We start from the raw sequence: 12,440 nt of genomic DNA on the forward strand, positions 1-12,440 counted from the left end.
TAATTAATTAGATAGATAGATAGATAGATAGATAGATAGATAGATAGATAGATAGATGGGAAATTCAGGGGGTCTCAGTAGCATACAGACACAACATGCACTTACAGCAGAAATGGTAAATATAAGTATAAGTATAAACATATAACCAAACTCCACTGTACAATAGAGACAGTAGGAGATAAGAAAAACTAACAAAACTAAATACTAAATATACTATATAAATGAAATGTAAAAAAATCCAGTGTGCTTGAGGGTGATCAAGCATGAAACGCTTGTAGTGATGGGGCATGTAGTTCTGTGTGCATGGTGAGGTGCTCAAGAGAGTGAGTGTCATGGTGAAGGTGCAAAAGGTGCAAATTAAAGAGCTTGTTGGGCATTTCACTGCAACACCTGCCTTAACCTGCCTTATAGTCTAACCACTTAAAATCAATCATTTTCTTCATATGGGCACAATGAAGGCTGGAATGGTGTAATAGGTCAACACTGCCTCCTGACCAGGGGCCGTATTCACAAAGCCTTTTATCTTACCACTAGGAGTACTCCTAAATCGCACTAAAAGATTTTAGCTAGGAGTTTTCTCTTAAAAGTTATTCACAAAGCCTTTCAGACCTACTCTTAGTAAGGAAAAATGACAACTCCTAAACTAAGAGTGAGTCTTCGTTGCTATGGATGACGTCATTACTCATGCACGAGCTTGACTGAAGTGACCACCTTGATTGGCTGATGATTGTAACGCGGGAATGATTCCAAACACCTCCCTTACGATGATGAGTGACAGGTGACAGGTCTGAGAATGCGTGCGCTACACAAGTAGTGCGAAGGACGGAAGATGATGAATAACTGAATAAAAAGGCCTAGCCTAAATGAATAAAGAGTAAGGCAAAACAAACAGCCTAGTAGCCTAATGAAACATAGGTCTACGGATTGATGCAGTATCTTTGCAACATTATTAAATTAATCTGCCACCATATGCCTACGTTTGCAAAGAGGAGAACATTTTTAATTTGAGTCACAATGAAACATTACATTTAATTTACATGTTAACAATGAGTAGTTTTGGTGGTTGTTGGTGGCGTTATAGCATCCCTTTTATGCCTAGGCTACAAAGCAAAATTGTTCCCTCGTGATTGGAAGCTCCTGTTGCCGCATACCCATTTCAAAACATTGCAACGTGAAATGCCACAAAAAGCTGTTTGTGAATAGGTCTTAGTGAGTTAGGAGTCCTCTTGAATTCTTTTAAGCTGTCCCAGACTTAGGTGCTACTTTTAGGTCTAAAATACTTCGTGAATTACTTTTAGTGAAAAAAAATAGGAGTCCTAAAGTTAGGAGTGACACGCCCATTATTTTTAGGAGTTGCTCCTAAATTCGCCACTTAGGAGCTACTTTTAGCCTTAAAATTCTTTGTGAATACGGCCCCTGATTCCTTAAAGGTTTTCACCAACTCAGACCCCCAAGTATACGTGTTTTCCCTTGGAAAATCATTTTGAGGCTTTATCACACAATCTGATTTTGTTTGTTAGCAAATGAGCGCATATTTAATGAGGGCCTCATTTGCATATTTAAACATTAAAATAGAAAAAATATGCGATGAAATACATTTTACTCAACTGAGGAAGTTTCATGGTGATAGCTATAATTTAACATTTTTACCCTATTCACCTGTAGTGTCTCGCCTTAATTATGTCATGCTAATTATGCAAATTTCCCAAAGTGCAACTTTTAGTAACCAAGTTGAATTCCATCCACTAGGCCTATAGATGACATTTCTGCCATAAAACCTTAGGGTACTCAACATTTCTGGGTTTATTATTGGCCCTATGGGGGATGCAACTAGACTAAATACCCCCCAGGTTAGTTCTGTGGCATAAATTCCCATTACATGGCTCTTCATAATGCTGCAGAATGCTCCATTCACTTGAATGTTCCTTCACAACATTCTGATATCTGTCTGATATTTTTCGATAACGCCCTAATTAACTGACTTGACTAATGACTTGTTTGTGATTTTTAACTATCAATACATTTTGACATCATACAGCCTTAGGCTCCGTAATCTCTGGCAACTAACGTTACAAGTTTTATTGACATTCACCTATCAGTTCATGTTTGACATGGGTACACTGAAAAAGTGTTGCAGCCTAAGTTTTCCGCATAATGTAGGCCAGGGGTGTCAAACATAAGGACCGGGGGTCAGATCAGGCCCGCCAGCAGGTTTCATACGGCCCCCCAGATGTTTTAGGTAGGAAGGGAAAATTAGAAAAAAAGATATTCACATCCAGTTGTCTTCAACAATGTGTATATATCTCTATGATAATGGATAAACTGATTAAACCTAGCACTACCCATCCTCAGGAAGGAAGGAAGAAGTGGAAAAATGAACATGGAAGTAGGACATTTCAAGAGAGAAAGAGCCATACCAGTATATGACAGCAGTACATTATTTGTACTTGTTTGCTCATAAAATCATCAAATGATACTCTGATACACATGCAGAAAAATTATAATGACCATGACGGCCCCCCACAGGGTCTCATTCCAACAAACTGGCCCACTACCTAATAGGAGTTTGACACCCCTGATGTAGGCTAACCTAAAAGTAAAGCCTCTGATCTTTACTCATGATGGCCACAAAATAAGTTGCTCACCTGAGCAGCCAAGGCCTGACTGGCTGAACACTGGATGATCCCTTCTTTTTCGCTATCAAACGTCACCAAGAAGATAGGCTACCACCAACAGTCTCATCCTTCTCACTTGAAGTTAACCAAATAGTTGCATATCCTACTCTGACGATTAGGTGTGCCATTGTGCCCAGATAGCCTAGGTTAAGTTGAAAGGAAGACGCAGTTACAACTCCGACCTAACTGACCAGTTCATAGTATGAAAGTTGCCTGCTAGCGTTGGCAAATTTACATCGCCAGGAAACATGGTAGGCCTACAAACCTTGGATATTCAGAATGTCGAATGTGAGTTGCATGATACCAATGGCTATAGGCTATTATATGAAATACGCGACAGTGATTTTGCTGCTTGAATTTGTTTTCTCTCGGTGACTAAAGTTTTTAGTAGACACAGCATTCCAAGTCATTGTTACTTTAAAACCAGGCTAGTCTGTGGCCGAAAGCAGCAACATTTTTTTTAATTGATTTAGAGTAGGCCTGGGCTACGGGGTCTCTAATAACTGGGGCTGAATGGTATGGACGATAGGCCTACTCACAGATTGCTGACTCCATTTTTCTTCCATGGTCTGATTTCCCCCGGGAAGCCGTGCCCCCATTCGTGTAAGAGGGAATGCAACCATGCCACATCCACATGACTTAAGATGTCGGTGTTAAATCTTTTCTCACCACAAGGTCAGCCATTTTAATCACTTTAAAGAAATATTAATTCATATTTATTTATGTATTTTTATTGAAAAATGTGATCATATGAGGTCATGGGCCATGACACAAAGGCTCTACCTACTTAAACAATATACAACAACAAATAGGAGGTAAAGGTAAAAAATCCTAACTTGGCTAATTGAAGTTGTTTATGTCAGGGAGACGGCTAAATTGCGTATTATTATATTGCTTATTCTTCCTTTATTCAAGTTGGCCTAGGCTACATTCAAAAAGAGCTAATATGTATAAATTGCTTCACTAATGGATTTTAGTCAGCACCCACTGATGGTAGCCTATATCCAAACTGAGCGTAGATTCCATCCTAAAACATTGTGTAGCCTACGCCCCTTGCAATCTGCGTAGGCTATGCACGAAAATATTCTGATTTATAAAACCGTGCGCGTGCGGCGCACAATTTTACGCAGGCGGCTGCTTATAAATACCAACCTGCGTTGAATTGTCCGTGCGTGCAGGAGCATCATACTAGTCCGGAGGGGTATTTCACAAAACCTAGATAAGGGATTAAGCTGGGATTTTTAGGTTATCCTGGATGAATTTAGACTTGACTTGGTTTCACAAAAGAGATGGCAAATAAATTACCATGGGGATTTATTCTCTGCACCTAGCCTGGTCCCGACCAGGCTAACAGCCAAGCTAAGTTAATTCTAATAGTAATTATCGTCGTCTTATTGGTTCAGCTAGCTGTCATTCACATCAGACCTCTGTGCTAATTTTTAAGGAGCTTTATTCCATTTATAAACTATTTGCTAAATTCGCAAAACAAAACAGATAGTCTGCCTACTACCATATGGTTATTATTTTAATTGTGATAGCCTTATAATTATTAACATAGGCCTAGGTACTCATTGTTTGCTTATTTTATTGATAGACGTTTGATGAATAGCCTACTGTAGTTGATTGGAAGTGGAGGGGCAAGTTTTCGAAGGTATTTTCAACTATAATATTAAGGTATATCATACTATGTGCATATTTGCAGTGGCAAGCGCTTTCTTAATGACGTTGCGTGCCGAGGAAAGGATCGAAGCACTCACGGCTCCCACACACAGCTGCGTTCCGTCAACGCATTCCAGTGGGTGTTCCCGACGGTAGCTATGCAAATGACTTGAAGTAAAACCGTAATGTGATTGGTTGGTGCCGTCCGTAGATTGGCTTGATTGGCCGGTGCCTTCTGTCGGTGCAGCAACAGCTGAACTCCTCAACGCGAGCAGCGGGAGAAACGCGACGCGACGGACCCACAATTCAGTTCGGCAACGGATCACGTGAGCCCATTTAAAGTGAATGGGATGCGTCCAAGGGGGCAGGCGAATTCCCGGAAGTAGAAGAATCGACGTAGGCTGGAGGGACCACCTCTCTGCTAACTCCCATAGAAGTCCATTCATTCTAGGATTTTTTTGAAATACCATAACTTCATATAACATATATCCTGTGCCGATATTGTAGCTTCTGTGTAATCCACATAAACACTATAAAGGCAAAACAGACTCCACTACCTCGTCCGTAACGTTGGTTACCCGTAAGAAGAATGGTTAGCTTGTTCGGTTGGAGGGAAGCTAGCTTTGACGTAATCTCTCTTTCGCGCCGTAGGGAGATAACCGTATTGTTTGGATAAGAAGTTCAGTCCACCTTACTGTCTATGACGGTAACTCATAAGCAAAACCTAGCATACACGACCGTTGACTGTTTTTGAAGATGATCATGTATGGTAGCTTCAACATTAACATGACTTGGTGAGGATGATATTAATAATAATACATAAATAAATGTTTAACTTTGATGACTTTGAAGGCGAAGGAAGTGTGAGAAGAATTTCTGTGTACATGTATCTATCATATGAGTTACAAGATTCAGTTCGATGGCTAACGTCACGAAGTTAAGTGTGAGTCTGCGCAGTACTGGGGGGACCAACTGAAAAATCGTTCTATTTGACTCAGTGCCCTCCCATTGAAAACGACGGAGTCTGTTTGTCCATTTCTTTTACTGTCTATGGATGCGTCTCCAGCAACGCGATGCACGCAGCTGTGTGTGGGAGCCGTGACACGTGGGTGCATACGTAAATTTGCATTCAGTTGGTCTACCACGCCTACTCTTGCTGTTTTACAGAAATAGCCGTGATTCATTCCACAAAGGACAACTTTACTTCATTGTTACAGTGGGTCCCAGTTAAAAATTGACACTTCATTCACGATCAAGGTGATTCACGCAGCTGGGTGAAATGTAAGTACAACTGCAGCCGCTTGGGGGCAGCATAGTCCGCTGTGGCGTTCCACGGTCGAACCAGACGGCGCATTCGACAGCAAGGGCTGTGATTGGCCGAGTTTTCAGCGCGTTTCTCTGTGTTTTTAGCAGCCCCTGCAACATGCTAGTCCACTGTAGCCTACGCTTTGTACATAATGTTAAACATAGTTTTGGATTCAGTGGCAAGATTTCTTGATTGTACAGTGCCTGTCTCTCAGTAATGTTTTAAAATGAGTGCTTCGTCAGCTGGCAGTAGGCTACTTTGTCGGTAGTCATGAGAAGTTCGCTTGCTAACAGAACATAAATATGCTGCCCAGAAACCTTGTGAATAGTTCTGATTTTTTTTTTACTATACTAACGAGGTTGAAATATAGCCTTTGCCTACAGCATCTCCTTAACAGTAATGTTAACAAAATGACAGCATTCATATGACAAAGGAAAACGAATTCAGTCACTCAAGACTGCCACAGCAACCAGTAGGCTACAGTCCTACCCAATAGGCCTACTCGAAGCAGACAGCGTTGTCTGACGGTCGAGTGGGTTAATGCACGTATTTCCAGAACAGGTCTGCAACTTTCAGACAGTTCTGAGTTCGAATCTAGGCAGGAGCAGAGCCATCTAAAGGCCTAGGCCTATTGTTATCATTTTTTGCAAGGTGTTGCTTCTGGCAATACTTGTTTATAAGACGTTTGGTGATTAATTGATAGCTGTTTTTAGGACACGTTAAACGTTCTTTATAATGAGCGCATAAAACGACTGTTACGCACTGTTACAACTGTAGGCTACAATGATTGCAATACAAAAATATGCGCGTGTTAGGGCCCGTCCACACGGAGACGCTTTTTAGGTTAAACGCAGAGGTTTTGCTTCGTCTTGGCCGAGCGTCCAAACGAATCCTGTAAACGCACTGCCCAAAACCGCACTTTTCTGAGGGCCCGTCCACACGGAGACGCTTTTTAGGTTAAACGCAGAGGTTTTGCTTCGTCTTGGCCGAGCGTCCAAACGAATCCTGTAAACGCACTGCCCAAAACCGCACTTTTCTGAGGGCCCGTCCACACGGAGACGCTTTTTAGGTTAAACGCAGAGGTTTTGCTTCGTCTTGGCCGAGCGTCCAAACGAATCCTGTAAACGCACTGCCCAAAACAGCACTTTTCTGAAACCTGGTCCCAGAGTGGAGAAATCTGAAACCGTAGCCCGTTTGAATTAGTTTAGACAGCGAAACCGCACATCCTGCTTGCGTATCGATGATGTCATCGCCACACCTCAGCTGCCCTGGACTTGCACTTATAGTATTGCCTAACAATACTAGTTTTCATACATGACATTACCTACGATTACACTCCGTAAGATAAATATCACAACTGGTGCTGCGCAGCGCCGATAGCTTATGACTTGGTGGACTGAACACTGTTTTTCCCCGGTGTTTTTTTAATGCATTCTAGCTACTGTCAGTGACGCGAGAGAACTTAAGTTATTAGGAAAGTGCGGTGTAAGTTTAGGCTACATTAATTTGTGCGTAGTGCCAGTGTCATTCATTTATTTTACATGTCTTACAACATATATACATGCATTCACAGTCGAGTGAAATCAGATATAAGCATACAAAGACGCTTAGAACTCACGTTAAGCTGGTAGCACACTGAATGCAAATGCGCGATTTGATTTGATGCAGGCAAACGTATTGACTGTTACTAACGAAGGTTTTATAGCAATATTATAAATGTGGCGACAGAATACCCTAGAACTTGGGTAAGCCTTGCGTTTAGTAGCCTAATTGCGGTGATAGCCAAAACTAATGTGAATCACGGACTATCCTACAACCAAAGAAAGTAAAGGTGATTAGTAGGCCTACCTGCGTTAGCCAAATAAAGGACGGGACTGCACCCTTCACAAACCGTAAAATAAAGTTTATTAGTTGTACAGTTGACTACAGTTGACAGTTGACGGTTCACCATCAGTCCACACAAACAATTCTGGTTTCCTTGCACTAGCCATTTTGTCATAGCCTATTCTGTCTGTTTGTAAAGCACACAAACTTTGGTCAATTTCTGTATAGAAACAGTGCCACCTATAGGCCTGGGGTATGAAGTAACGTGTTGAGTCGTGTTGAGATGGATCCGTTTGGACGCAAATATTCTTGATGCGGTTTCAGGGAAGACGGAGGAAAAAAAGATCGGTTTCGTACGTGTGGACTAGCCCTTAGTTTAGTTAGTTTTGTGATGTTTTGCACTTTTGCCTCATGTGTTTTCAGGTTTGAGGGCTTGTTTGGCAATTTGACCTTGGTTAGACTCTGCATATGTTATTTCTCCGTAGGCTATGGAAAATAAAGTCAATTTTCGACACACATCTGTTATTAGTTCAATAACAAGTGTTGCTTGTTAAAACATGTGACTAGTGAAACTCAAATGATTTTAGAAATATTTAGCCAAAGCCAAAAAGTGTTAGAGAGAAGGAGAGACGCCGGTGCAGCTCAGACGTCGTCTTAATTTTCTTTATTCTTTAGTAAAAGGTGGAGAACATTATTAAACTTTGACTAACGTTTCGATGTTCGTTAGTCAAAAACATCGACACATCGAAACGTTAGTCAAAGTTTAATAATGTTCTGCACCTTTTACTAAAGAATAAAGAAAATTAAGAAGACATCTGAGCTGCACCGGCGTCTCTCCTCTCTAAAACAGGGGTGTCAAACATACGGCCCGCGGGCCATGTACGGCCATATGCGGGCGATGATTTTGAACGGCCCGCACGTCAGTCCCTCAACAACGAGAGAAAACTTCCCTTGTGTGTGTGTAATGTGTATCACAACAAATTGGCTCACCATACCTTCCCAACTATGCACAGTATCCCATTAGCTGCATGCCATCAGGCTATTTACAATTTTCTATCGCGTAAAGTTAGTGAACGTTATCAAAATTAACGCGAACACATTTTGTTTGAGCAGGAGACAGAATACGCACGCAGGCACAACTAGGCTACTTGTTGTTTTCTTTTACTCGGCTATCTATATATGGTTATCAGCACACGATGTTGGGCTAATTCACTAGTTATGGATATCACAAGTTTAAACAACGAAAACAGAAAGGATGGAGGCAGCAAAGCTAGAGGAGTTATTCCAGATGGGCAAGAACAAGGTAGGCAGTTGGTGTGCTTGTCAGAACGTTAGATTACAGCTGTTTAAAGCCAGACGTCACGGTACGCTAGAACAAAACTAAAGGTAACTTTAGCTATAGGGCTGTATCAATTTGTCCAAATGAATAGGTAATCGTAGACGTTGTTGTTGTATTATTGCATGTGGATATTGTTATGCTATGTAGGCTACTTTTTTTGCAATGCACGGACCTAAAACCGGGAAACGGACAAATATTGTACACGCGTAAATTTGTTTTTGCGGGGGTGGGGGTGGGTGGGTGTACGTACCATAGCGCTCTCTCTCTCACACACACACACACACACACACACACACACACAGTACCTTTCTTAGCCACAGTTAATTTTAGTGGTAATATGTGTTATGGACATTGTTGCACATTATTGACTGCAGTTTATTCTTATCAATGTCAGTCCATGAATGCATATTGATCAGTTGTTAACTAATACTGTAGGCCTAGAAGTTGCATTTGAAAATGTTACTGTTGTAGGCTTTTTGTTTTTTTTATTTCAGCCACACTGTTTTAAAGTGGTTAGGACTATTATTTCACACCAATTTTGAATAAGCCATAGCCTACTGCAATACCGATTTCATGGTTGCACCATGCACATGTTCGCCGATTATGTGGCCCTCAGTAACCTATAAATTCAATGATGTGGCCCTCTATGAAAATGAGTTTGACACCCCTGCTCTAAAATATCTGTCCTGGCCTGGTTGCACCGGATTGTGGCCAAACGACAGAAGCGCGGAGAACCCTCCTTTGTCTACCAAAAAGTGTTACTTTGTGCCCCGCGCTCCCCCACTGCTTGTGAAAGAAGGGGGTGGGGGAGGGGGGCTTAACGTGAAAAAGCTTATGTCCCAAAACGGCAACAAGTCATAATGGTAGGCTACAGGAAGTGGGGGGAGGGTATGGGATGACCAGAGCCGTCTTCGCTGTACTATTCAGAAAGCATCTTCTATTGTCTTTCCAGGCGCACACAGCTCGTTATAGCCTATCGAGTGCCTTAACAGATAGGCTCTGCTCTTGGGTTTGGCCTCACAGCGAACTCAACCCTCTTGTTGCTTGCAGTTTGTTAAATAAAGCGATGCAGATTACATTATTTATTTCTGATTAATTGCGTCTTTTGATGTCTTTTGCAACATCTGCTTGTTAGGCTGGGTTACTGTCAATGTCCTGTACAGGTAAATGTTCAACAATTGCTGGTGTAGGCCTACAGGCTATAATCAATTAGGGACTGTTCAGGGGCTACCGGAGGAGTTTTGGGAGCGTTAGTCAAAAAGACCCTCCCTCACCAGCAAGAAATTTTTCTATGACCCTCCAAAGTGATTGTGAAAAAACGCATGACCCTCCCCAGTCCCAACAATGTAGGCTATTGATGCCTTCTGTAGGCTACTGGGTCAATTTGGGAGCTTGCATGCTAAGACTCCTTCCTTGAAATGCCTTGAAAAGGCTGTCGTTTGCACAATTTCACAAAAATCACCGGGACCAAAACAAACCTGTCAACTTTTCCCGGGTTTATCTCGTATTTTAACTTTTTCCTCGCTGTCTTAGGAGGAGCTGCAGGGCCGTCGCAAGGGGGTGCGAGGCCCTGTGCGAACTTGACAGATGCATGAACTTACGTGCATGAAATCATGCGATATCTTACTTTACACATAGCCATAAGGCTACCGTCGGTGCATTTTAATAGCCTAGTCTAATAAGCTACACCAGCTTGTCTGTAAGAGGGGAAATTGTATAGCCTATAACATTAGCTGAGTCACATATTTGGCCATATGGTGTTTATCATAGGCGTACATCACGAAACCAAATATAGGCCTATAACAAAGGTGAACACTTTAACAGGGGAAATTAATTGGGCATGAATCATTGTGCTGAACGGTATTTGTCAATGAGCAGAAACACACACGACATTCAAACTGTTGATAAGAAGTGCACTATGGAAACTGGTCTGTAGGCTAACATTGGACAAATAAATGACACTGACTCGCCATATCTTGATTTGCCGCAAACTCAGCAATGAAATCATAGGCCAGTTTGCAGGTAGCATAACGTCTTTTTCAATTAATAGAGGGGAGAGCCGAGTCTCTCCTGTGACATTGAGGTGCGCAAATAGTTTTTAATAGCCTGTTCAACTTCGAAAAGCTTCGTTCACCCGATGCCAGTCACTGATCGCAATTTCAAATTTCGGGAAGCTTCGTTCAATCTTTTTAAGTTTTAAGTGCAGTAGGCCCCTATCTGCCCCCTTTGGAATTATATCTCGAGCCTATAAGGTCCAGTGCGTTATGTCCTGGGATTCGGATGTGCTCAAAAAGAAAAGAAAAAAACACTTTTTTTATAGACGGTTATGAGGAACAATATGAGTCGTGTCATTCAGACTCAACCTTCTTGTTGCTTTGATATCTTTTTCGTTGTCGTTTGAACGTCGGCAAGCAGGCATGTTGCGGTTGCAATTTAAGTGAAATTTCTACAGTAGGCCTACAACATGCAACATGCTTGTTAGGCTGGGCTACTGTCAATGTACTTGTACAGGTAAATGTTCAACAATTGCTGGTGTACAGGCTATAATCAATTAGCTAAATCATTTGTCTAGCTGTTTAAAAAAAATCGTGCTACATTCAAACGCAAAAGGTGCTTTGATATCTTTTTCGTTTGAACGTCGGCAAGCAGGCATGCTGCGGTTGCAATGAATGAGAATAGGCTAATTGGTTTTATCTGCGGATTTATTTTTTGCATTATTTTGAATATGACTCGCTCCAGTCTCAACAGCACATCTACTTTTTCCACACGCATCTAAGTTCTAACACATATCCCCTCTCGCTTTCTCTCTCTCCATCCCTGCGCACGATGCTTTCTTAAAGGAGCTGCACGATCTTACAACAATTGCATCTACATTTTCATATTAGAATGTTTTGTCAAGTGTAAGCTTAAACTACCGTGATCAATTTAAGTTCCCGTGCCCCCGCTGAAAGTCTCATGCGCTTATCGTTACACTATCAAATCTATAAGTAACCGTGACAAATAGGGTATAAGATATATAAACTCATGCTATTGTATTATCATATATATTTGGTAATGGCTCAGCTTTCTCTGATTGTTCTAACTGACTTGGAAACTGCATCATGTAAGCAGTAAGTCAAGTCGCATCAAAAATAGTAGTGGCAGAACTCCAAAGTGACACCTTGTAGTTGTTTGTGTCAACTGCAGTTTGTGCCATTTCTGCTGAGAAAATGGGGTGCGTGATTCCTGAAGCAACCCGTCCAAACTTAACTGGGACCCACTGTAGTCTATATCAAAAGCGGTTATTCACTTTGTGTGAATGACGCTATTTTCCGCGTCTTTTTTATTCCAACCGTGGGCACTTTGGAGCAGAAACGAAAACGCGCACACATCCTGATTTATGGCTCCCACACACAGCTGCGTTCCGTCAACGCATTCCAGTGGGTGTTCCCGACGGTAGCTATGCAAATGACTTGAAGTAAAACCGTAATGTGATTGGTTGGTGCCGTCCGTAGATTGGCTTGATTGGCCGGTGCCGTCTGTCGGTGCAGCAACAGCTGAACTCCTCAACGCGAGCAGCGGGAGAAACGCGACGCGACGGACCCACAATTCAGTTTGGCAACAGATCACGTGAGCCCATTTAAAGTGAATGGGATGC

General features: G+C 41.9%; 1 protein-coding gene across 1 annotated transcript in view; it reads right to left on the minus strand.

Annotated features, from left to right (window-relative positions):
* Positions 1 to 3,345, minus strand: part of fmn2b (formin 2b) — a 42,373-nt gene extending 39,028 nt beyond the window's left edge. Inside the window, 1 exon segment of the mRNA XM_042082578.1 lies at positions 3,215 to 3,345. Within this exon segment, the coding sequence (XP_041938512.1) occupies positions 3,215 to 3,298 (84 nt within the window). The 5' untranslated portion in view covers positions 3,299 to 3,345.
* Positions 3,346 to 12,440: the final 9,095 nt, after the last annotated feature.

Source organism: Alosa sapidissima, chromosome 24, assembly GCF_018492685.1.
Source record: "Alosa sapidissima isolate fAloSap1 chromosome 24, fAloSap1.pri, whole genome shotgun sequence".
In the NCBI taxonomy this organism is placed as follows: Eukaryota; Metazoa; Chordata; class Actinopteri; order Clupeiformes; family Clupeidae; genus Alosa; species Alosa sapidissima.